This window comes from Varroa destructor, unplaced genomic scaffold (genome assembly GCF_002443255.2).
Source record: "Varroa destructor unplaced genomic scaffold, Vdes_3.0 BEIS01000001.1, whole genome shotgun sequence".
NCBI lineage: Eukaryota > Metazoa > Arthropoda > Arachnida > Mesostigmata > Varroidae > Varroa > Varroa destructor.
In genome coordinates this window covers 66,564,852-66,590,588 of record NW_019211454.1, presented here as the reverse complement: position 1 = coordinate 66,590,588, position 25,737 = coordinate 66,564,852, and the positions used below count along the sequence as shown (strand labels likewise).

Here is a 25,737-nt window from a genome sequence, read left to right as displayed (position 1 = left end):
TACTGAGATTAGACTGGCATTTGAACCTCGTAGAAAATTCATTTCATGTTTCATGTTAAGGGATTCTGTCCCGTGCTGATTGCCCTGGATGTACATACCATTTTTCAAAGGATGCTTCGGTGCGGCGTGTGTTGTGTCGATGATTTTTCTAGTCGAGTGAAGGAGCATAATCCAGGGCAGTACGAAATCACTTTTTTAAATCCAAAACGAGACCGCAGCGTTTGCGATGCGTGCGGTAGGACACTTATCCAAAGTGGCGTACGCAGGAGGCCGTCATATCCGACGATGACAATAATAAAAGAATGACGTTGCCAATGGCTTCTTTTTAACAATAAACTGTGCCAATCAACATGAACTTAACAAATAACAAGCAACAAACGAATACGCAATATTTTGGCGATAAAAATCCACGAGAACAGCTGACGAAACTGGGGTCTTGGGAATCCGATCCGATCGACTTTAACTCGTGTGAATACAACGATGAGAAGGCAATGATTGAAGTAAAATCCTGGCGACACTGGTTAGAGGCGTAACGAACAGATAGCACGTAAGCACACACTTTAAACGCGTCAGGATTGCTGTCTACTCTTGTAAGACTCCACATGTTCTATTTAACCTTACCATCTATTCCAACCTTTCCGTTGAAAGCGTTGTGGAACCGCTGCCGCAGAACGCCAAATATACAACCATATTCAATTATAACAATAGAAGATGTTCTATTTTCCTCGAGTTAATGTTGATCTGAGACTTACAATACATATGGGGTTTAAGAGTTGCTCACGCAATTTTACGGAGTAGCTCCATTAATCAAGAAAGCACCGTTTGTAAGGCAGTGGACCCGCTAGCCCGTTTAAGACTAACTGTATCAATCTCGTTCGGGTTAACAGTGGGGTTTTTCTCATTCGCATTATTCACAAATTCGAAAATAGGTCGTCTTCGGCTATTGAGTCATCGTCCCTTGTGTGTGTGTGATGTCGTTTCGATGGAAGCTAATGGGCAGGCAGACATAAGATGTGCCTGGAACGAAGTCTATTTAGGCGACGTGATACCTGCTGAGGATCGATCGTCGGTCGACTGAAATTCGTCGCTCGATAAATCTTCCTCCATCTGCCGCATTATACTCACACGAGGACATCAGACGCTAACAGATTACGGCCACTTTTTAGGTTGACAGGCACTCCCTGTTGCGCATTTTACCTACCGGAGAGACAAACAGAAAGGCGGGCTCAGAACCACTGTGCCGCATGGTAGACATCGCTTACCGATGCAATTGTGAATCCCTTGCTCCGATACTACCTGTACTCGATTCTTTACGGCGCATCTATGCGCGCAATGTTTGCACAGCTGATTTCGCACATTCTAATGTCTGTTTGCCTTTCGTTGTCTCTATTCTGACCTCATTGTAGTCTTTGCGTTTTTTCTTCCTGTCACTGGCCACCTTCATTCGAGGCTCCTGGGGCTGGTATTCTCCATTTCAGACGACCGAGAACGATGTCCCTCTGTGTTTACGTTGGTATGGCAACATAGGCAAGTTTTGTAGTAGAACAACGCCGGACAACGCTTAGAGCTACTACTGCGGCTGATAGAAGTTTCAACAGCAGTCGAAGTAGTGCTGTGATAGTCAAAAAAAAAAAAAAGAGAAAAGAAAAAGAAAGAACGACACACACGTACACAGCATAAACAGGTTGTTAGTCGTCCTGCAGACTAGTTAGTCGACGACCGTCCACTAGCATTTAGGCACGAGCGGTGAAGGCACACAAAATGAAGCTCGAATGCCTTCACGACACGGAGCTGTCTCTTCGATTGTACGCTTTATAACCAGTTCTCTATTGCTGTTTGTCGTTAGCTGTACAAACTCGCTTGCTATAATCGACGCTGTCTTCTATCTCCGACGTATATCTGGTGTTGCTACACAGCAGCTCCAGCGAGCGCTGGGGAGGCTCGGCTAACTCACGGCGCGGTGGCTGGATGTGCCGCTGGCTGCTAAAGCGGCGGCACCGACGAGCGCCATTCGACCGATGACAGCGGAGCCCTCGTGAATGGGAAAGGGACAGTGACTATAATGAGAGAAGGAACGAGGACGACAAAACGCCGACGGCGGCGGTGGCAGTCGCAGCAGAATTGTACGCGTAGCAGTGGCAGTAGTGCAAATAGCTATTGTTAGTGCGACTAAGACGGCAATTGCTGATGGCCGCTGCCGTCATCGTTGTAGGACCAGCAGCAGTAATGGCGGTGGTGGCGGCAATAGTCCTGCTGCTACAGGCTACCGGCCAGGCTTCAGTGGTAGCGCTCACTGGTGGAGGCAACCTTAGCAGTAGACATTGCTGAATGGATAAATTGTGCTGAGTAATAGAGTATTAGTGAGGGACAGCATTGGTCTCAGTACCATGAATGGGTACGTGTGGCAATGTAAGAATGCTACCAGTATTTATAATTGTGGTGTGGACACCAGCACAGACAACGACGTCAATCAAAGATTCTCGGAGCTTGTATCTATCTATCTATCTATTACATAGGAGAGGCAACGTTCTAAGCAAGCCCACACAGTGGCAAGCAGCTCATTAAAGAGAAATGCCAGTAAGGCATGCGTTGCCATAGACACATTGCACGAACAGGGCGAAGGGACAAAGAGGACAAACAGCGTGAATACGGCCAACAGTGAGTTATCGTGCTATATAGAAAAGGAAGTACTCAGTCAACGTTGCTACAATACCATGGCCACGGCTTGTAGCAGCCGTACGCTGCTGGTGATAGTAGTGATAAAAGCTAGTTAGCTTGCTGCATCTAGAACGTATAATCCACATAGATTTGGAGTTACAGTCATTTACAGTGAGAAAGAAGCCGTTATACTGTCGAATGCATTGAGATGGACACCGAGCAAGGGTTCCATGGACGAGTCGTCGGACAACCTACGCGGCTGCTTGTTTGCTTTTTACTGTTAAGCAGCTGAGGTTTCTCAGTGCAAACTACATGATCCATGGCTTAGTACCCTAAGAACCCGACAAACAGATCACCAAGCTGCAATACTCGTGCTTAAATCCGGCTCAGTTAAGCCAGCTAACTTAAAGGCTGGCCGTTTCCGCGAGGTAATACCTAACGCTAGAGAACGTCGCTCATTAGATATCATTATTCTGGAAGAATAACTTCTCTTACGCAATTAACGGTCCGTGAAGCAGATAGGAAAGCAGCGTTAGGGATATTCAAGCATGGTCTCCGACTATGAACGTGCCAGATTTTGTATAGTGCATTTATCTATTGATAAGTAGATATGATTGAGATCTGTACGAATCCTTGTTCACAATAGACAAGCCTAAAAAGTGCAGTTTACATTGCTTCTATATGTCGATGTTTTAAAGACATACACGGCAGAGTTCTCTAAATATAGTGCCTCGATCATTAGATAGTCTTAATCATTCCCTGGATAGGCCTATACGTAGTAGCTGACATATTCGGTGAATATAAAAGAAGAGCTAAGCAGAATCCGATTATTAATTAAATCAATTCTCAATCAGTAAATTCGATTAATTAAATCAATTTCGAAGATTACTTTTTTGTATTCGCCGATATGTACATTCTCATGGACGTCACTAAAAGAGCTCACTAACATTTCCATGTTAGCTTTTCTGCCAAATTTACCACGGCAGGATTAACATTGGTCCATTAACTTTGTTATTGTGTCGAGCAAAAAGATTTCGAGGTTACTCCAGCCTTGGAATTACGTCGAATACGCCTTGTGGCCTACGCTTGGCGTCATCGGTAAGTAATCACACAACTAATTTACCTCATGACGATAGAGAGTCGGTCTTCAACCGTAATTTCAGCCACGTTCATAGTTCAAATCCCCGACATTTATAGGACGTATGTGTATTAAGTCGGCCTACTGAAAAACAAAGACTATTGTGGAACAGACAGGCGTCATTTGTGAGAATACATGTGCTAAAAAGGTTTCACATAAATATATAGGCTGGCTAATAAAAGACACGGCTGGATATAATAAATCATTTACCACACCCTATTTTTACAGATCGTCCTAGATGAATCCTTCTTTCCATCTATTCTATTCATCTTAAGCGTTCAGAGCACCTTCATCCCATCGACGATTCCGTTGGTTTGTTTCTATAAAATTTACTCAGACCAACAAACCAATCGAGAGTTGAGCTATCTGTATTTTTAAGATTTTCATCAGGTGAGTTTAAGGCCGCATACCGACCTTCTAAGTCCTAATCTCTACACCATTGTTCGTCTTTTGCGCTGGTTTTAACGAGTGAATGAGCTATCATGAAAGCGTTAGCCTTTGTCCTAGACTTCAATGAGGGGTAGTTTGCTGACTCAAAACTTTTTTAAGTACCGTCATCATCGATTTTATTTTTGAGACTGTTACTTTGATAATGTCGCCGTTGCTGTTACGCTTCAATTTGATTTCTCACTTCTTTTGCCATTCCGTTTATTGCTCTATTATACTGTTCGTCATTGGCATTGTTGTCTCTAATATTGTTCATTTAATTTTTGCTGTTATTTCCGAACGATGCTGAAAAATCGTTCCACGCCAGAAAAGTACCGGTAACGTTTGTTGTCTCCTTTCAATTTTCCTCTGTTTGTTATTGTAGGTCGTAGTTATTTAGTAGCTTTGGGCGTGCCGCCCGCCCTTCAGTCATATGACTTCCTAATGAATCTCTTCCAAACTGGCACTCTCTCTGGGGGCTCAAGGATTAAAGGTGGGGCTAGTCATAAAAGGGTAACGGCCGCTGGGAGCTCGTTCAACATCAGCAACAGTGTAACTGTTACGATAATATGAAAAGGAACATAAGAACAGAAAAGGGTTGGCAGGAGAACTAGCGGCAGCAGCAAGTCAAGCGGCGTTGACCGTCCAGCGCATGCTGATCAATAGATACCATTGAACGAAGACGTCTTCTTCCTCACGCTGCCATCCCCTAAACATTGTTCTACAGCTGTTCATCTGCTGTGTCAGCACCTTAACTTACCATCTTGTCTCCATCTCGTTCGTTCAACTGGGAAACTGTTATCCAATAGTCTGACAGACACGCCGCCGACAATTGGGTCGAAGCATACACGAGATGACGGACGCCCTACAACGGTACGAATCGACGAATGGGAAAACAGTAGATGAGCAAGCGAGGCTGCAAGAGGGAAAGTACCGACATTGAACGGGGTTAAGCAGAAGCGAACTGACGAAAGAATAAATTGAATTGCAGAAAAAAGTTAAGGAGACAAAAGAGGAGCGATGCAAAAGGTTGTGGAACAACACTCAAGCGAAATCAGCAGAACGTCTAACGCTTATCGTTGAGGCCGGTTACAGTGGCTGTCGGAGCAACGTGTCCACAGATGGGACGTGACTCTGAATCCGTATATACCTGTCAAAAGCAGCAAGAACCATGTGGCGCAGATGTAGTGTGATCTGATCTTTTTATTTAGTAGCAGTCTTCCAGCTGAGTTCTGCTCACTGCGTGCGTCTGATAAATCTGCGATTGTATCCTGAGGCACACCAATTAGCCCTGGCGTCAAGAAACGATAACACTGCTATGATATGATAAAACATGAAGCTGGTGAGGGGTGGATAGAAATTAGTACCTATGGAATAGATCTACGAACGGTTTGCTCAGCTAATTTGTTGGTGCGTGGAGCATCGATTTCCGTAATTTTTATTTTGTTTTTATTTTTTTGCTTCATTGCTATTATAGGTCATTTACTTATGCTAACAAGGTCCAGAGCGTTTCGTTTGGAGGGATACGTAGAGCGTAAAAGGGGCAATTTATAAACAAGGAGGTTATTCTAAATCGATAAAAAAGCCTCAGCGCGAATGGCAGTCACCAGATATTTATTACATCAAATAGACATAATACCTTACAACAATATGCACCTGAATCTATTGTGTTCAATTGAACTGTTTGGATGATAATTGAAGACTGAAAAACCAACGCCTCAAGTAGAGAAAAGTTGCCTATATTTGAGTTGAAATTGAAAAGTAACTATGAAGATAAATATAATATTTAGAACGATTACGGCAGCAATCCAAATGAATACAAAATATTAAAAAAAAAGTGACGTTACCTTTAGGATGTATCAAGTCAGAAGCCGGACTGAACGAAAGAGAGAGAGAGAGAGAGAGAGAGAGAGAAGTAACTGTTCTTATGTGGTCGTGTGTAGATGAATACTTGCACTGTTCATACCAAGGTACCACGCTTCGGTATTTTGAATTAGGATGATATGAAGTTGATTAAAATGTATCGAAGCTCCAGCAAAACGATGAGAAATTATTGAAGAAGTTATTATTGAAGAAAAGAGTATTATTGCATCCGTACTTCAACATGCTGATACGAGGCACCACTCACGTGTCGTGGAAAATTCATAGTTATGGCTTCGCTTCCATGTTAATTCAAATCTACTGGGAACATTGTGGAAAGAAAGAACTTAAGGGAAAGACACTCATAAAATGGTGGAGGCTTCGAAAGCGTTACTTCGACTCGGTAGCCTGACAATTTGAGGTGACTCATACCAGCGAAAAGGAAGGCTACAGTTCCAAGAGAACAATTCTGTACGATCAGCCTTACACTCTAAAGTTCTGTAGTTCCTATCTTACCAGACTCAGTTTATTTAATAAATTTCCGACTCTTGATCTCGGTAAACCTGAACGGAATGTTACTTACAATGTTTAAAAATATATGGCCTAGAAATGGATTTATTTATTCACACAAACTGTGTAATATTTGTGTCTCGTTATAGACACGTATGGATTAATATCTACACTGTAAAAAGCTGAACGAAGACGTTTCTGGCGAAAACGTAAAACAACAGCCCGTGCTAGCCGTTGTCTGTTTACAGGAATAACTTGATGTTATGCGAATTTATGTAAGTAATTGTTTTGGAGCTTGTTGTCACAATTACTGAGATTGAAAAGATCATTTCGAAAGCAATTAGCAGCTGAGTAAAACGAAGTAATGATGTCTCATAGAATAGAGCCGTTGTGTCTAAGGCTGACGCAGTCGCTCTACGGCATCGATTTTCCCTGGAAGAGCTAACTGCTGCTCTTGTTCAGTGGACGTAATTTAGACGCCAGCACAAGCATACCTATTTTCTGTTGATCGGATATACTTATACTCAGCGTAAGGAAGGCTAAGGCCATTAGGCGTTCTTCTATTGCCTGCACGCGATTGTAACCTGAAAGAAACTTCGTCATCTATTGAAATTGTGCCTTTCCAGGTAACTGCATATCTGTTCCAGTCAGAAGAATAAAAATGATAGTAATTTATCATAATTAACTAAATACAAATATGTATGAGGCATGAGTGCACGCATAGCTATTATAAACCTGTCGTATCAACGTACTGCCATTAAGCTAACCTACGTTTAGGTAAGATTTTATTAGTATATAAGTCCGTCGACCGGGGACCGTCGACAACGCAATGCACCCCCTTACGCTTCTATACGGCAAAGTAACGAGCATTACGGGTAATGTTTGAACTTTATCTGTTAAAAGCAAAACAGAGGGCGTAAGCGTTTGTATTCGACTTGTAGGAACACGGACGTTTATTAATGGTAGTCACGTTAAATTAATGCCAGACATCGCGGTTAATAGGGATGAATGAAAGAGGTAATTATTTGTCGTCCGCGTCTCACAACAATTCGCATACCTTGTTGCTATTGTTGCTAGTGCAAATGCTCAACATGCGCAAGATACATGCGACACGGATTGCTTCCTTTAGCTAGTTGAATATGATGTTGATACAACGGTTACAATCCAGCCCACTAAGCGATGCTATAAATGATCAGCATGAAGGCTTCGGAAAGCTCATATACGCGCTCTATCACAATACATATACTATAAAAGCCATTTGTTTTATTGAAAACACAATTCATGTAATTTTTTTAAAAATTAAAAAAGCGCACTGAATTTTAATGGGTTTGTTGAAAAGTGGTCCTTACACTATTGTGCTCACTTCAGGCGCACACGTTATATTAGTGGCATTAGCATTTTAATAGAATAATTCCTGTAAGCTTTTGTAAATGTTTATTTTGCCCTCATAGGTAAGAAGCAAAACAAGATGACGTACTTTCGAAACAAATTCGTCGAGCTGAATTCCTATTTACATTAGAATAAGGAATAGAAATAAGGCAAATTTAGGTAAAGTAGAAATAAATAAAATTAAAATTTTTTGAACTTAACTGAAATCCATCGTTTTCGAAATTTCATCAAAAGGACGGATCCCAGCTTTGCTCTCCCAAACCCAGGTTAGGGGAAATCGTTCTCAAATTCACCGAAACACAAGACGATGTTTAGTTATTATGTGGAGAATAGCTCTTCTTTGCCTATATGCAAGTGCTCTACTTCTGAACATTCTTCTATATATGTCAGCACAAATTCCTGAGCTATCGGAATTTATGGCTTTACTAGAAGCAATTGGCAAGATCCTTTCTAATCGCTCGTGGACAGATTCGTTATTGTATGACTATACAGTAATTAAATTGGCAAAAGGGTGGCGGCGTCACGAGTTTACAAACGTTTTGCCTCTAAGTAAGCAGAAGGTTCTAGGTGTATTCAAAAAGAAATATGAGGTGGGTTATTATGAAACCTTGTATTAGGACGAATATCTATAAAAGTCTAGGACAGAATATTTTTATAACTAGCAACCATCTTACGGGTTTATTGTGCGTGATATGATAAGCTAAGTTTAGAAAGTCGATAAATCTAAAATCTGCCCTTCTGGCAGCATATAAATATTGGGTCATCTTGTAATAGTTTTTGACAAACCATGAATCGGTAAATTATATATAACGCATGGACATGATTGACACTGTACGATGCGTAAAACCTCAACACGAAGTGATCAGTATTTAATTAGCAGTGTATTGTCACAAATGCGCATTTCTAGCGAAACTCGTGCGTCTTGTTTATCGCTTAACGTAAATTTCTATTTCTAGATCTGGCTATTCTGCGCTCCTACATCGGGCCAGTTCTAGAATCCCCGGAGCCTTACAATAGGCTCCAGAGGTTCTCTACTGACATCACACCATGACGACTACTAGTTTCGAACAAAGGAAACAAAATTACTGTATGATGGTACGTCAATTACAGGGCGGACCACCCACAATGATCATACATTCGAAAAATTTCATTACAATTCAGCAAGTTATTGTTGTTTACACAGATAGCTTCCTGTACCAATGACGCAACGTCTCAAAGTTTTAAATGTTATAGGGAGTTTTTGCCCTCAAAACAAGACATCATCTTTCGTTCCCCATTCAATCTACCGCCGCTGCTGCTTCCGACATGAGCTGTGCAGGTAGCTCCTCGCGTACAATAACAACAGCGGCAGGACCACCACAACAGCGTAAGCACTTACGCCGATGCGCGTCTGTGCTTACAACAAAATAGCAATCTAGCAACGGCCGAATACCGCTGGTGCTACTGCTGCACGTGAAGCGACGGATACGCAAGAGCCTGGCGCTGCCTGCATAGCTTCTTGCCTGTAAGAATGTGTGCTTCGACTCGCCACGTTCTGGGATATCTTAGAAAAGCAATTGGGAAGTACGGAAAAATCATCGGACTGTAAGAAAAATATGCGGGGACGGTGGAGAGTAGAGGGAAAGGTACGTAGGTACCTTTACAGTTGCTCTTATAACTCCCTCTGCCACTGCAAACTACAGCTGTGTCTGGCAGCGTCGGTGTATTAGCCTGTGCGCTAGTGTTATACAGATGGTTGCTGAAACTGCTCGTGATGCTCCTCGAATGCAAATTCGGTCCTGAGCTATTCCTGCGGCTGACGCCAAGCTGGAAACATCTCCGAAGACACAGTGGAATTGCGCAGCGGAAGAATTGTAGCCGAACTGAATAGAATGAGGAGACGCTATTAGAAGATAAATAGGATAGATTAGGGACGACGAGTTTCATGTGCAGGGAATGGGGATCATAAAGCGAAGGTGGCTAAAGGACTCCGAACGATAAAGGTTCAGGAATGCGGTAACAGGGCATCGAACAAATCGGTGATATCAGGGGACGAAACGAGAGACGGCAGCGGCGACGATAACGATGCTCATAAGGATAACGGGGAAAGACAATAAGAAGAAAAACCGACGCTAAAGCGTTCAAGATCTGAAATAACCTCTCATCGTATTGGAACAATAGGCCAGCCGGTCTCGACTCTGAGATCTGCTGTCAGTATAGAATACATTTAAAAGGACGGTTCATCATTAAGAATAGATTAGGAAGCAGTTCCTTTTCTTGATAGTATTGTAAATGTGCGTAGTCCACTGTGTGTGATGTTGAGAATAATTTAACAAGTATGATGCTGAAGACTATATGAGATAGGCCTTGACAACAGGTCTCAGACTAATTTCAGGAAAGCATACGAATCGAATTTTCGAAACAGTATACTTCTGCTATACTACCATAAGAATCGCTGCCACATGAATGTCGCATAAAAAGCCACAAGTGGGAAAAAAGCATTTGTAATATACGGCCACAAGAAGTGATTCGTTGCCAGTCAGGAAACACAGAATATGAAACATAAAATGGTCCTTTTAATACACAACGTGGACATTGGTGATGAGCAGTAAACGCCGGCCTCTTAAACGTTTATTCTGCTTTGCGTTATCTGAAAGGGCTACCGGTAAGTTTATGAAAAGGTCCCGTATCGAACACAGCACACGCTTGTCTGGCAAGCACGTAGACGCGCATTTTGTCATTGACGTCTGAACATCGGAAGGGATTCAAAGTAAATGCATATACGTGAAAGCACTAATGCCTCTAATAAACACGCCATTTGCAACCCGAATATTTACCAGAACGTGCCTGTAACTTAGTGACAAAGCTGTCAGTGAAGTTCCTAAATTCGAGCTTTGCATAGGGAGAGTATAGTCAGAGAAGCGCACTAAGGGATTCGGTTGCCTATCAAGCTAACGAAGTAGGGAAGTTCTACCGACTAAAAGTTTAATTTTAATTTAGAAGTGAAACATTCCTTACAGAACACCGCCGGTGGACACTTCTGCAAACTGGTCTGCTGTATACCCATGAGAGTTGATTGTCCCTTTCTAGAACACACACTGCTTTTACGTGCATCTATTTCTTCAAAAATCTGGGGTCGTTCTTGTGGAATGAGCCAGCCTTAGAAATTAAGCCCAGTTTCATAGGTTCCTGTTGCTCGCAGCGGACTCGGATACTAACTAGTCAGATCTACGTCTGTCGACCGGAACTGCAATAATAAATCTCTGATGAAGCTACAAATAAAAGCCAATAGTACTCAAATTTGCTATTTTTTTGCTAATTTAGCCGTGATAAATGTCAGTGTTCTTTACCCGGTTGGTGTACGTCAAATTTTGCCAAAGGCAAGGGAAGTTTGAACGTAAAGCTATCCGTGTTTCGAACAAATCCGAGGCAATCCGTACTTTAAGTTTTCCTTTGCAAGTGCAGCGCTAATATATCAATAACTTTTATTTCTAACCTAATCAGCGAAATTGGACATCAGATTTATTAAAAACACGACATTCATCCATTCGATACGACAGGTGTACTCTGAAAAATCTAAAACATGATTTTGCATTTCCCAGCAAAACAAAACAGATTCCAAATTTATCTAAGATCTTTTTTTTTTTCAAATTAGGCATCTATAATTAACGATCATATATATCGTAGCTCAATTTGGGGTGATATCATAATATTTTTGAGATGATTCAAAAGCTTGATTTTTATATACAAATACGTTGCGCGCGATACGGCTATGACTGCTCTTTGACGCAATTTTCAATCAGAATATCCAAGCGAATGAGTCATTTGCTTTCTCTATAATTTATGAGGTATGACTGTCAATTTGAACAACATAGGTCGGATAGTGAGACTAATTTTATAAGGCTTAATAAAACGCAAAACAACGTCACTAAGTACTGGTGTTTTGTTAGGCGCCCAACTATACTACCGTGTAAAGAAGCTGCCAATTAAAATTAACAGCCAAAAAAGGACATCATATCTTTAGCAGCGCTCTCAAACATTATCTATAATCGTTTGTGAATAACTAGTCACAGTTGAATGATTTCAATGATCACAGTTCAGCAGTCAAATCACTTCACAAGACCACTTCAATGTGAATCAGTGATGACTCTTCGATGCCTATCAACTATCCAGTAGAAGCACTAGTTACTAGCCTACTTTGCAAACAATGTTGGTCTATGTTACGCATCGTCACGGATCTCTGTAGCGAAAAGAGGTTTGAAAAAAATAGCGCAGGGTTAAATCTAGCTCATATCTGATAAATAGATTGAATCGGTTTTATCCGCTGCATAATTTTCGACGCCATGCCTCAATCTTCTACAATATACACGGCATACACCTTGCATTGTTTCTTTCTTTTTGTAAACCAGACGGCTGTGATTGAGGAGAGAGGTGGAAACGCAATCTGCTGTCCTTCTTGATCGTAGTGGAATGAATATTACCATCTCGCGCGCATTTCTCGATAATCGATGAGGAAAAAGATAATCCAGAGAAGAATATAAAATTCATGAAGAAATCAGTAGGGACTAATTAGTATGTTTTGGCGGGTAAAGTCACGTGACTTTTCCCATTGCTGAGCGATGAAAAACATGCAAGTGAAAGCGGGAAAGGTCTGAATCACTTTGACGACAGAATCCACCGACAGGAGATGGTTAGAATGGAAGGGCATATGTAGAGAAAAATTAAGGTCATAGGTAAAGCCGTAGACTTAAGCTGCATTATGTTGATAATGCTATATTCCCTTTCATAATCACCCGAATGCTTGATAGGGATCCGAATGCTATTAGAACACAAGACAGAATAAAAGGAACTATTTAAACATGCTAGGACATACAAAAAGAAAGTCACAGTGAGTTCTATACTATATACCAATCAAACATAGCTTCTAAGATATATTCACATTTAACTATATATATATATATATATATACATATATATATATATATATATATATGTACTATACTATATATGTATTGAATTACTAGACTGAAGTAAATATAGTAGTAAAAATACCAGTAACAATCGAGGCAATCAAGGGGTGAATTATGAATAATTGTATCGTATATATAATTAATCGTAGGTGACGCAAATGTCTATTATAAAGTTTATATACTTAACGAAATGATTATAGGTTCAATAAGTATAATCTTTGATAATTAAAATACCTAAACGTGGCCATACGTGTGCCATGTTTTCCAATAATCCACCTACTTTGTAAAGACTAATAGTTGATGCAAAACATTTTCTAATAGCGTGAACATCCAACGCGTGAAAGATCGTTTATCTTGTTTTTCCCAAAAATATTTTTTGGGCAGTCTGATCAAAGAAAACTAGCGAACTGATTAAAGCAACACGGGAAAATTACTAAGACAAAATAATGGTGTGGCGTAGCGTAGTAAAGTAACGTTATGATTTTGTCGATGCAGTGGATTAACCGAAACAGAGTGATAAGTGAGTCGCAGTGAGGAAGCTGCAATGAAGTAACAGCAACGGTAGCCGTAATAAGCGGAGTACAATAGGATGATAAAAAGATAAAAAAAAATAATAATTGCATAGTGACAAGGCTAGATGTTTTGCAGCATAGGTCATCAAAGTTTTAAATATCGTTCTTTACTTATATGCTGTTATATTCCAGTTCACATGCATTTAATTCCGTGCCTGTTTATAACAACCTCCGAATAGCCTCAGCGAAATTTAGTGTAAAAGTGGGTACAACAATTTGGCCATTTGAACAAAAACTACATCCCACTATCATAGAGGCAGCGTTGACAAACAGAAAATACAGGAGAAAAAGATATCTCTTATCTCGGCTTGGCTAACAGTAATTATACCATACATAATTTAAAATTGTCAAATGACGAACTTTGAATTGAAGTTCGCTTGTCACCGAGAAATGCATTTATTTTTGCACAGATTTTATGGATAAATACTGTGTGTTATATTTGCGTCATGTCTATTTCTTCCAATTAGGCAAGACCAATTTGCATCCGTACAAATAATTTTTCCGCTTCGAATTTTTGACCAAAAACCTTTTTACATTTTCGAGATGAATCACAACAGGCACAATTTCGAATTTTAGGTATGGGAGATTTGATAAAGTATCACAATTACATAATGGAAATAGTCGTAAATTGTAACAAAGTAGCATTTAGGTAATTAGATATTAACTGAATCTTGGATAACAAAACACAAACGTCTCTTAAATGAAAAGCTAATCCCAATCAGCGTCTAGTCACCGGTTTAAGAAGCTAGCAACCCAAAAGCGTTACACGAGAGACTGCACATCAAAACCTTTCTCAGTTAGAAAATTTTCAAAAAACGTACATTCCAGGCATCCAGTTCCTTGTGTCAGTTCATTTAGAAGACCAGATGAGTGCCTTGACTGCGCCAAATACTTTAAATTCAGACGGAGTCCTCTACGACGATAAACAACCAATTATCGTTTCTTAAGACAAACCCAATTATATAGGATCCTGTTATTACTAGCTGCAGCTGCCCACAAACATAAGGTAACGAAATCCCAATAAAAACAGTTGCAAAATGTACAATTAGCTAAAAGCCATGTTCCAGAAGTTCAGGCACTGCAAAAGTAAAGAAATTACCAATCGGTAGAGTTTCAAAAGCATCATCAATAAAGAACCGCAGAAAAGTACTTTTTTCGTTTTTATATTGTAGATCAATTTTTCTTGCTGTTTACTTGAAACTGAAACTATGCAAGAACATTAATAACGATGGAGAAAAAACTGCATAAAAAGACAACATAAAAAGAGAACACCTTCGACGCATTTGAACTATTGTATGTTCAAGGAAGTATAAGAGGCTTTTCTAGCTAAGCGGCTTTAAAACTACGTACCTCATTTGAAGGCTAAGGTTTGTAGACTTGGTAGTAGTAGATGTACATCGTCGGAATGCCTTTACCCAGACGTAAGATAAAACGCCTTAAAGATAAATAAAAAAAAAACAGTTTCTGCAAAAATTCACTCTGTATTAAAATGTTGTCACGATAGAGGCACACATGCTATTTAGGCCATTGTGCTGTCTACAATCGAGATGCCCTATCGGAAGAAACGGCCTAAGACGGTTCCGCCGTCTTCGTTCCGGAAATTTTCATGAGAAAGATGCTCCTCGTAGTGATCAACCAATTATTCAAAATGAGAGGATGAAATTCTAGCAAAGCTGAAGACCGACATATGAACAGTCATCGCATCGCGTCGCATAAAAGAGTAAACATCTGTCACCAAACAGTTTTAAACCGTTTGAAGAAAGCTGGTTGAAAAAAGAGTCTCGATTTTTGGGTGCCATACGAATCGACGCAAGTGAATTTACTCAATCGCATTCACATCTGTGAAACTCTGAAACGAAATCGAGCTATTTCTAAAGCAGTTGATACCGGCTGATGAAAACTAAATCATATACGACAATGATGCGCGAAAAGTTATCATGGTCAAAGCCCGAAGAGGCTCCATAATCTGTGGCAAAGCTCGGATGGTCGCCTAAGAAGGTTATATATGATATGGAATTGGGGAAAAATCGTGTATTATGAGCTGCTGCCACCTGGCAGAACGATTGACTAGGATCTCTATTCTCAACAACTAACAAGGCTACAACGAACGACTGAAAAAAATCGAGAAAAATTAGTGAGCACAGAGAACATCGTCTTCCACCATACGTCACCTTCCACTATGCCAGATCACATACACATTTAGCTGCCTGGAAAAGATTGAGAGAACTTAGATAAAAAAATTTTCCCGCCGCATAGCCTAGATTTTACATCATCCGCAGGTATCTCAGAACTTCCTTAACATGGTTTAAATGGACACATGCAAAGATCACTTGCCATGATTTTTCGTCCATAAACAACAGAAGTGCTACAGTAACAGGATTGTAATGTAGCCAGAAAAAAGCTATTGTTAAAAAGTAAGGCTGTTTTGAAATGTAAAAAATATTACTTTAATTTTTACTTAAATTGCACTTTTTCGACTATCCAGTGTTATATTAACAGGTTAGGTTTTATTGTAGCCTAACTACAGTCTCGCTATAAATCATTAGCAACCTTTGTTTGCTGGGCCGCCGGCAAGAGCAACGCATTATTAATCTAACAGCAAGCTAGTTACCGTTTTAAAATAAAAAGACAACTGTTTCTGATAAGTGACTGTCGCGTGATTGGTCAGCTATCCTGTATGCTATACAGGATAGCCTTCGGGAATGCACGAATCCGTCCATCCCCATAACTTATGACTGGGATCAACTTAAAGTCAACTCAGTTTTTAAGCGTATCGAACAGTGTCGCGTAACTTGTATTTTGCACATAGGTACTGTATCTTGAACGACTGGAAAAACTGTGACACACTTTAAATGAGAAAAGTAGTGTCTTACTTCTCCTATAAAGCACCTACGTCATTTAAACACTGCGGCTTGTTATCAAGCTGTATATGCTATCGAGCAGTTCCACAAGTGCCTACAGGAGATCGCTGCAACAGCACTTGCGTATTAAAGGTATACCGTCTAAAAGTAAAATGAAAATTCAATGTTAGCAAGTTCTGCTAGTATTCACTACAAGTGTTGCAGAAGTTGTTTTGTAGAAGTTCTAGGGTATACCCAAGCAGACGCTTGGGAAACTAGTGATGCAAACCTGGACAGCGAATACTTCAAACAACAGTGGATTCGATATTCGAAAAAAACACATCTGGAAGTAGAAGGAAAAGAATTGTTCACTTCGCAAATACGGTAAACCCGCTACACAACAGGTATAATAGCCAATATGAAGCCAATATATAGCCAAAAGAAAAGCTTTTAATTGGTCTTTCCTAACACCTTGGAAGTGTAGGCTCAGAACAGGTCGAAAAAACAATTCCCTTTCAAGAATAATACGTTGAGCTTATAAAAAAAATAGCTCGCTTTATTCACAGTACTAAGCTTCTTAGTATCGTCCTGTGGTCAAAAGTTAGCGACATTTATGGCACTGCTTACGAAAATCAGTGACAAACAGTAACCAACGAGTGAATTAGAAGAGGTCAATTTCAGTTTCACATAATCATATGCAATCGATAATTAGTAAACTTTAAAAAAGGGTTCGAATAACTTATAATAGTTAATCAACGTGCACTGCAAGCATAGTTGATATATTCCAAAACCTAGTACGCGACACGAAAAGTAAAAGCTCCTTCACAAATGCTTTGCCATGAATGGAGTTTTCTTGAAAGTCACTTGGGTTGTAATTCAAACATATCCCTATAGTCATACGTTGACAACATTTTTACTAATCTTAAAGATGGATAAAATAATCTATTGACGAGAATCTACCGAAATCTATGACGTGCTTTTAGTAGACATCCGCAAAGTAGACTAAATGACGATCATGTAATAGTGATCGTCCGTATGGAACTTCCTGTCATGACACGTCCTTATTCGGACACCGTTTACTCGAATATCTTGGCGAAACCGAGTATTCTTTTCGCTAATGCTGTACTAGTTTTGCTTTGACATCACTGGTTGCTCGCTGGATCCTCTGAGCGCGCACGCGCCTAGCATATCCTACTTATAATAGGCAAGCATATAATTATTTGTCCTACTTCGCGCATAGGTAATGCAATCATTGAGGCCAATATATTAATTAAAGTTAGGCTACAACGTTGTCATACTCTGTGGTCAAAATCGAACACAGTACGACTTTAATTATATTTGCTTGTTTATATAACTTTTTGAGAGCATGATAAAACTATAAGTCTTCGATACAAGTATGCCCATTATTAGGACAGCATGTCCACTGCATTGGACATTCTGTCCTGATGTTGTTTCATGGAGAAACAGCTTCCTTCTGATTGGTTCTTGCCTCATTGCAACGGTTCAGTTGATAGATGCTAATTTTTAAGGCATACAGTAAAAAGTTTTGAGAGCCTTTAACCATTTAGGAATACTATTGTCGCTTCTGCTGCAAGTATTTGCTTATGATCAAATCTTATAGCAAGTTTTCAATGTTGAAACAAAGGATGACGACTTCAGATAGGTCAAGCGTTCAGAACATTTACAAGCATATTAGAGTGTGTCCACAGACACAACATAGAACTGTCATCTGTACTTTTCTAGAGATGTATTTGCTGGAGACGCATATAAAAGCGTACCTTCGGCACCCATCCTTGTTGACAGATATAGGAGCATGCAAGGGTGTTGGTCACACCGATCCATGCGCCTTGAACCTTGCATATATCGTTTAGCTGCGTTTGCACTTAAACATCTACATATAATTAAATATAATGTGTGCTGCACAGACCGGCTTTGAATAGTTCACAGGAGTGGGCACACTTCATCCAGTTTGAAACCGGTAAGCTACAATCAGCTGCTGAGCGGTTTGCGACGACCGATGTAAATAGAACTCGACGGAGACTGTAAAGGGCCATCACCACCTTTCAATACGCCCGAAATGCCCGCAGTTTTCAACAAGTATTTCGCACCACGTTTCATCAAGAGCGCAGTACAAACCCATCTGCAGCTGCGGCAGTTTATTTGGTGCTTTCTTAAACTTTCTGGCCTACATTTTTAAAACTATTATCGAGTCCAAATAAAAAGGCATAACGGGCTAGACTGATTATAAAAACTAAAACCCTAAAACAATATGATATATAGAGAAATTTTTCAGCACGCGGTTCGTTAGGAAGATCTGTGCCTGCATTGTACAAATTTGTTTGTTTTTTTGTTCTAGCTGATATAGCAAGAAGTTTCGATTATGGGATTCTTCGATTTCAAACGACGAGGCTCATTAATCTCGTTCTTTTCTACATATCTGAATAAATATATAACCTTGGAATCACTTTGGAAAACGCTAACCTTTGATAAAAGTGTGTCTTTACCTTTCATTGAATAAAAGTTAAAAACATATTTTTTTCTGTCATTTTTGTTACAGCTTGGGAGCCTGTTGTGTCAGTTTGTGCTGCCGGCTGCCGATGTAAATTATCATGTAATATCAGTTCGGGCGTCACATTCTTCGACATAGAGACTACCTTAAGTTAAAGATAATTGTAGTATCGTAATATTATTCTAAAGATTTATAATATTGCTGTTGATTTCGGGTTACCTAGTAAAAGACATTATCTAGCACTAACAACTATTATCTTTTTTTTTAGCAGCGGTTAAGTCTTTACATTTTTACAACAAATTCGTACTTATCCTTCTTTCGCTATAATCTTTAAGAATTTGAAGCTTGAAAGTTTTATTAATTACCCTTTGCTCCAATATGTTTGTAAATGTTCATTCATTTACTTTTACTGGTATTCTCTTGCAACTGACTTTCGCCAATCAAACAAAACTGGAACTAAAGATATTTAGCAGATAATTTAGTACTTTACTTACTATTTCAAGCCTAATAATGATTAAGTGCGGAGACATTTTGAGGTTTCAGGTGACTATGCAGTGGAATAACAACTTTCCACAAAAAAACGTTAGACAAAATGGTGTTATACACAGAGCTTCGGCGCGTCATTCTTAACATCACCGATCTATGCGAGGAGTTCAGCGAAGTCTGACACCAATAACCGTACTTCGCCTGCTTTTTGCTTTGGGCATACATTTAAGAAATGGGACAGTTTGTCTCATATATATATCTATATCTACAGGTTCTTTCACAACTGAGTAAAGCATACATTTAGAATGCCCAAATGCCTCACTAAGCAACGTTAATAATATTTATGACGCATCCTAGTCACTGGTACTAACTCTAGGGCACCATTCAAGAAGAATTTAGTAAATTTTATCTATTTTATTTAATATTTTAAAATGTTCGATAAAAGACTACTGGTCAATTGAGCACAACATTTCTTTACTCCAATGATGTAGAAGATGGACAAATAAAATATGAGGTGGAATATTTTCGTACAAGCTTTTGAAAAGTAATTGACATGTTTGTTCTTTATAACGCTTGCATTTGTGGTGGTTATTGGGTGAATTAGATACGACTTGGCGGTAGGGGCTCGTCTAAGCGTTGCTGAGCCAACTTATTTATACTAGGTCCTGAATCACCGAAGGAAGATCAAATTGGAATGAGAAATTAAAGTCGCCCGCCTGCCCGGGAATTCTGGCTAGACTGCCTCAATAAAACTAAATCAGTATTTCTCTGCATTGGCCTCGATGGCTTTACGGACTAACCACACGTTACTAAGAAGTTTTGTCACCTCCACTTTTTGTAAGTTAACTTCTATGCACCTCCTATTCTATTCCATGTAAAAATCTCAATTGTGTGTGCAAAAATCGTGCAGTAACGCCAATACCTGAATATTATAGTAAGTACATGAATCATAGTAAAATTAAGAGTAATAAGGTATACAAAAAGACGCCAAGTTTCTCATACTTTAGCGACGAAACGACCTGCTTTGTAGTTTTATAATTTTTAAGACTTTACTATGATAGCAGTAACCCTAATCAACTATATGTATAATAGTTCTTAATTGGTGAATTAAATTAGTAAAAAGTAATCTTCTTGACATTTTTATCATTGTTATTTGTTGAGCTTGATTATTTATGACAGAACGGCTAGCGTGTCTCATAAAAGAAATCATTACATAGCGTGTCGACAGCAATCTAATCTGCTTTCAATTAAACTGAAATAAATACATCGCATTAGCGATGAAGCAGCTGTTTGTGAAGGCGTAGAACGAGGTATGCGAGCTTTTTCAATTTTATATATAAATTTGGCATGACACCTCACAGCGACTCGGCCAAGTTCAAGGACGAATGGAAACTGTTTTCGTATGCCTCCATAACGAAGCGATGATAATACTGGTACTTTTTGCATACTATGGGTGGACTCAAATAAGAATAGTTTGTTTGACCTCGTAAAAGGGCAGGCATATGTATTTGTATTCAAAACCACCCTGCAAAAAATCATAGAACACCATATAACTTACGTGTGATGAAATAATTAACTTAATACAGTACCAATAATAAACCATATACCTCAATGCATATTGGCAGCAGCCCACATTCTGATAATGCGCAAATTATCGGCAGGTACGTTGCCGTGAAAAAAACGCGCTGTGCACACGAAAGAGACTGGAATCCGATGTGTTAACTGCGTTACCAAATCAGTAGAAATAAATCCACGACACGTTTGTCATGCGAATGAGTACTATGGCATTAAAATTCAATATATTCAATAAGTAAAACAGTTGAGGCCGCTCCCCAGTACGCTTGTCCATGTGTATTATCTCGTTAATAGCTACAAAATTACTGAAATTGACTAATTCTAATTTCGTCTAGTAGAATCTTGGTATAGCTCTCTGAGTTAGTTCACACAACAACGAATTAGAAAAATCGTTTATCGAAATCTCTGCAACAGGCAATCCCCCACCCTCGTAAATCGAGCCTATGATTTCTAGCATTCTATACTAGCATAGGATTCTAGCAGAAAAATATGCGTGTAGATATAAATATAAGATATTTGGTGAGAAGTTTTACTGAGGTGATAATCTTTGGTACGGAAGCTCGGTTATTCAGATAGGTGTTATTCTTTATCTGATAGCTTTACACGCTTTCTTTTCACGTTTATGATGTTACAATTTACATTCTAGATTACCTGCATCATATGCGTTTGATTCTAAATCAGAAGATTGCAGGTTCAAGTCTTGTCGAGAAGTTTAGCTGATTTTATCTCCTACCTAAGATTATTAAAGGTGGCTATATATCTTGTTTCTTACGTTTTCAAATAAATTGGAATGTATCCTATTTGTATTATATAGCATTCAACGATATTTTTTTTGCTAAAGAGGCTTTAGTTAATTCTCGTCTCTTGTATTGACAAAAGTTGACCCTCAACGAACCAATTGATATCATATATGCTCAAGGACGTGACAAATCAGGGTTTAGGAGGTCGAAAAGGCATGGCGGCATAGGATCACAGTGACGTTAAAGGCTGTAACTACTACATCCTAATGCGTTCGTAATGTATCTTTTTTAGCTTGGTAAAAGCTTAATAACAACCTCAGTAGATACGATATTCCCTCGAAGTTCGATGGGCATTAAACCTGCGCGATAATCGAATTTAAATGCCTTTTCTATTAAGCTGCAAAGACCTTGTAGATCTACATGCTTTTTAAGCAGAGTGTTTAATCTAGAGGTGCTATCCCGTTGGACTGAAAAGGGTCCTTAAACCGAGAACTGATGGCTATGACATTATAGAGCCACATATTTTGAATGAACTTTCTCAGTTTGTACTTAATTGAATTTGAAATACCTGTCCATATTGTTTGTTTCGTCAGTCATTTGTAGTTTAATCACATGTGTCGCGGAAGGGGCTTGACCCAACGAATTTGCCCAAATAACTACACTAAAATTATGCCACCGTCGGATTACTCAGTTTTTCACGCACGTGAACATAAACGGCGGCGTACGTTAAATCTTTACGGTCTAATGAATAAGGCGTTTGACTTCAAATCAGAATACTGCAGATTCAAGTTCCGCCAAGAATGAGCGTCTTTGACAACTCCGAAGCATTACTAGTCTGTTTACTATTCGCCCTAGCTCTACCTAAAGGCCTGTATATGTATCTATATTCTAATGTATAATCTAAAATCTATCCTTTCGGCTAAACAACTAAAGTGTATGTATGTTTGTTTGTTTATCTGTCTATCATCAAGATCGCCTCTGCAGAGTAGTCTGATTGAGCTGATTTTTCCCGTAGTCGACTAGCATTCTTGGATCTTAAGTTGATTACTATACATTTTTGAAAGCCTGCAACTATAACATTTCATTTGCTATTAGCGAAAAAATTTCAGTTGAGCTATCGTACAAGGTATCTCAAATGTAAGTGTAATTCAAAGTAAACCTGTTATTAACAGCTGATTTATTTACAATATTTGTATTGTTTAGTATGTACACTATTGAATAGCTTCTCAGTATGATCCATTTATAAACAATATCCAATTTTTAAAGGTTACCGTTAAAAGGCCTAAGTTTAGGTGAGTTTTTTTATCTGAGGTTTCATCATTTGGCCAGCGGATTGGCATGGATCGTAACCGAGTTTATTCGCTTCTCGATGTTGGGTCGAAAATTTTTTGGGTTAACAGGGATTTTTTCCAATTGGTCCAATACTTCCAGACCATCAATTACCTGTTGCAAATCAAATGTAGGATACAATTATTCAAATGAAAAATGTGCTATGAGTCTTAGCTGATAGATGCCTTGCAAACAAAAGCTTTTGACTTATATTCTTCAATTTTCCACTAGTTACTGCTGTTTTCTACAACCTTGTTTTCTGGTGGAACAAGTACATAAAAAAACCGCGTATTTTTTATATCAATAGGAATTTTTAAATTTCAAATCAAAGTAAGTCTTCATTTATGCGTTATTTAAGTGTAATAGCCGTGAGGTAAAAGCGTTTTAAGATACTTGACGTACTCTAATTAATTAGCACCTGATCCTACCTTTCCAAATATCGTGTACTTTAAATCGAGTTGAGGCTGCTTAGCGTACGTAAAAAAAAACTGCGAACCGTTCGAATTCGGCCCATTATTAGCCATCGAGACGATACCTAACGAAACGGCGAAGACACAAAAAGCAAAACAAATAACGAACATCGTTAAAACAATTTGAAACATCGTCGCTATATTCCTTAAAAAATGCACACCCATATTTTTACATGAGTATTATTTGTAGGTTTTTTTTTGAAGGTCCATTAATTCACCCGTAAATGAACTATTCTTTGCGCCATAGTGAAGATATGCTTTTGATATATTATGGATAGCAAATTCTACGGAATTTTATAGTCATCTGATGTGCGTCACCGATGATTTCAACTGTTGTTAAAGCATTTGAAATATTGATAACACCTAGTTTCAATAAAAATGTAGAATTAAACGCTTTAAAGAGTACTTGCCTCTCTCGTAATGTTTACGGTCTGCTTTAAATTCGTCCTCGAATTTTGAACCCCATATCGACGTGCCACCCTTGCCTGTATTGGTTGGATCTCCAGTCTGTACAATGAACCCTTTTATATTTCTGAAAATTACAACGTCTTCATAACTACTTATCTTTGTTTTCTAACACTATAAGGATAAGCAACTGAATGTTTAGGTATGGCACCAGTAAGCAGATGCAGATGCAAGCAAAAGAAAAATGACTTTGGGAAAGTTGTAAGGGCTTTCTTTTCCAACAAATTTCCTCAGCAGTTGAAAACCGCATCTTACTTCACTCCTTGAATTGTTTATTGTCACATACGATACAATTTTGCCACACATGCCCAGAACATATTGATACTTTATATACATTTTATCTACATAACACAAAGCGCGGTCTATATTTACTTTTTTATTATCTATGGCTACTTTGAGAGTTATACCTGGCATAATTAAGTTGCGGTTCCAAGTTGATTTTGTTACTCACCGATGAAAAACACATCCATTGTAGTAGTCCGATGCACACAATGCAAGAAAATTTTCACATGCTTTTGGAGCGTCCTCGCAAAACAGCTCCAGTTTTATATCACCTACATCAGTGTGAAGGGTCACGGACATTTTGACAATATGACTGGCGGGCTTTTATACAATCAAATCGAGATCGCCTGCTCGATGCAGGTAATATCAGTACAAAAAAACTGTTACTATCATTACATACTTGACAACTGCACAATATTATCTATTTAGAATTACCGATCTATTCTATTTCTAATAAATAAATCCCATAAAAACAAATTGTAAATGTTTAAACTATAGAGGTTGGATAGAATTTAAATTCATTATGAAATTATTTAGATATTAAATGATAAAAAAGCGAAAAAGGTAAAGTTAGATATTAACTTTATCTCTTCCGCTTAAATAATGCAATAATATTATCAGAAAAGGCGAACGTGGCAAGCCGGTGTGTTGCTGACTTTGATTTTTGCAGAACACTTATTTTTACAACGCTGCTTATAATAAAAACTGAATTATATAGCTGTCATTAATGTTATAAATGAATAGTAAAACAGATAGAAGGTTAATTGCTTATCACATAGAAATCTCAGGAAAAATACACGTGTTAAGCTTATGTGAATTTTGCCTACAATTCATTCAACATATACGATTTTACACCCCATTATGTACTTGCATATTGTATAGCACAAGAATAAAACGCTATCCACTTTGAGACTTTTCTTTAAGCAAGCGCGCAACAATGAACGGCTTTTGCATCATCTGTGCCCGTAAATATACCCTGTAATGCCACAAATCCTTGAGACCGTTTGAAAATCTATTTTACGGAATCTAAGTGTCTCGGTAGAACATACGCGTTATTTGTTCTCGCCGGACTTTTTGATTTCGAACTTTTGGCTTAGGGATATTCGATGTTTCGATTTTGATGTTTACAAATACAGCTGTGAGCTGCATAACGCGTGCATTTATCAGGTAGTTTTAAACTTCGCGGGCCGCTGAGGATGCAAGGCACGTGCCCCTTCCTTAGCTACCGAAAAAAATGTGTAGCTTTCACTCCACTATTCGGTAACCACACGGAAAGCAGTTACAATTCAAAGAGAAACATTCATCATGCCTGCTGCCAGCCAGACTTGTTTAGCGGACGACAGACCGTTGACGCAGACGACAGATGCGCAGACGATAGATGAGCAGACGCCGAGCCATCATCGTAAGAGCGAAAGGCCATGGTAGTAAGGGGAGCGAGGACTGTACTGGACACGAGTAGATGAAATGGGCTTATATCTCGGTACGAACGTTTTCCTGTTATGGAGTCTTGATCAAGCATAGCAACCGACAGTGTACCAA

At 39.0% G+C, this 25,737-nt stretch overlaps 2 protein-coding genes and 3 long non-coding RNA genes across 10 annotated transcripts in view; 2 read left to right on the top strand and 3 right to left on the bottom strand.

Annotated features, from left to right (window-relative positions):
• LOC111255518 (uncharacterized) overlaps nucleotides 1-2,003 on the bottom strand; it is a 185,383-nt gene extending 183,380 nt beyond the window's left edge. Inside the window, exon 1 of the mRNA XM_086974890.1 lies at nucleotides 99-2,003. Within this exon, the coding sequence (XP_086831016.1) occupies nucleotides 99-101 (3 nt within the window). The 5' untranslated portion in view covers nucleotides 102-2,003. The remainder of the gene's footprint in view (nucleotides 1-98) is intronic.
• On the top strand, nucleotides 1,970-6,650 carry LOC147758999 (uncharacterized). The gene is made up of 2 exons (XR_015317153.1): nucleotides 1,970-4,186; nucleotides 4,608-6,650. It is a non-coding gene; the product is annotated as an uncharacterized LOC147758999 (long non-coding RNA).
• Nucleotides 6,651-13,313: 6,663 nt separating this feature from the next.
• On the bottom strand, nucleotides 13,314-18,234 carry LOC147758998 (uncharacterized). Its single transcript, XR_015319550.1, has 3 exons — nucleotides 18,121-18,234; nucleotides 14,853-14,937; nucleotides 13,314-14,580 (listed from the first exon to the last, which is right to left on the bottom strand). It is a non-coding gene; the product is annotated as an uncharacterized LOC147758998 (long non-coding RNA).
• LOC147758997 (uncharacterized) lies at nucleotides 18,184-19,885 on the top strand. Its single transcript, XR_015319549.1, has 3 exons — nucleotides 18,184-18,320; nucleotides 18,900-18,953; nucleotides 19,395-19,885. It is a non-coding gene; the product is annotated as an uncharacterized LOC147758997 (long non-coding RNA).
• Nucleotides 19,886-22,812: 2,927 nt separating this feature from the next.
• Nucleotides 22,813-25,728, bottom strand: LOC111248363 (peptidyl-prolyl cis-trans isomerase-like 3). Of its 6 annotated transcripts, none has more exons than XM_022800597.2 (5): nucleotides 25,544-25,728; nucleotides 24,368-24,545; nucleotides 23,862-23,983; nucleotides 23,410-23,516; nucleotides 22,813-23,095 (listed from the first exon to the last, which is right to left on the bottom strand). In XM_022800597.2, exons 2-5 carry the CDS (start codon nucleotides 24,496-24,498, stop codon nucleotides 22,970-22,972), a joined length of 486 nt encoding a protein of 161 aa, XP_022656332.1. In that variant the 5' UTR covers nucleotides 24,499-24,545; nucleotides 25,544-25,728; the 3' UTR covers nucleotides 22,813-22,969. The 6 variants fall into 6 exon arrangements, with proteins under 6 accessions (XP_022656332.1, XP_022656305.1, XP_022656315.1 ...); XM_022800570.2 differs by lacking the exon at nucleotides 25,544-25,728 and adding an exon at nucleotides 25,248-25,470 and having other exon boundaries at nucleotides 24,368-24,470; XM_022800580.2 differs by lacking the exon at nucleotides 25,544-25,728 and adding an exon at nucleotides 25,248-25,405.
• Nucleotides 25,729-25,737: the final 9 nt, after the last annotated feature.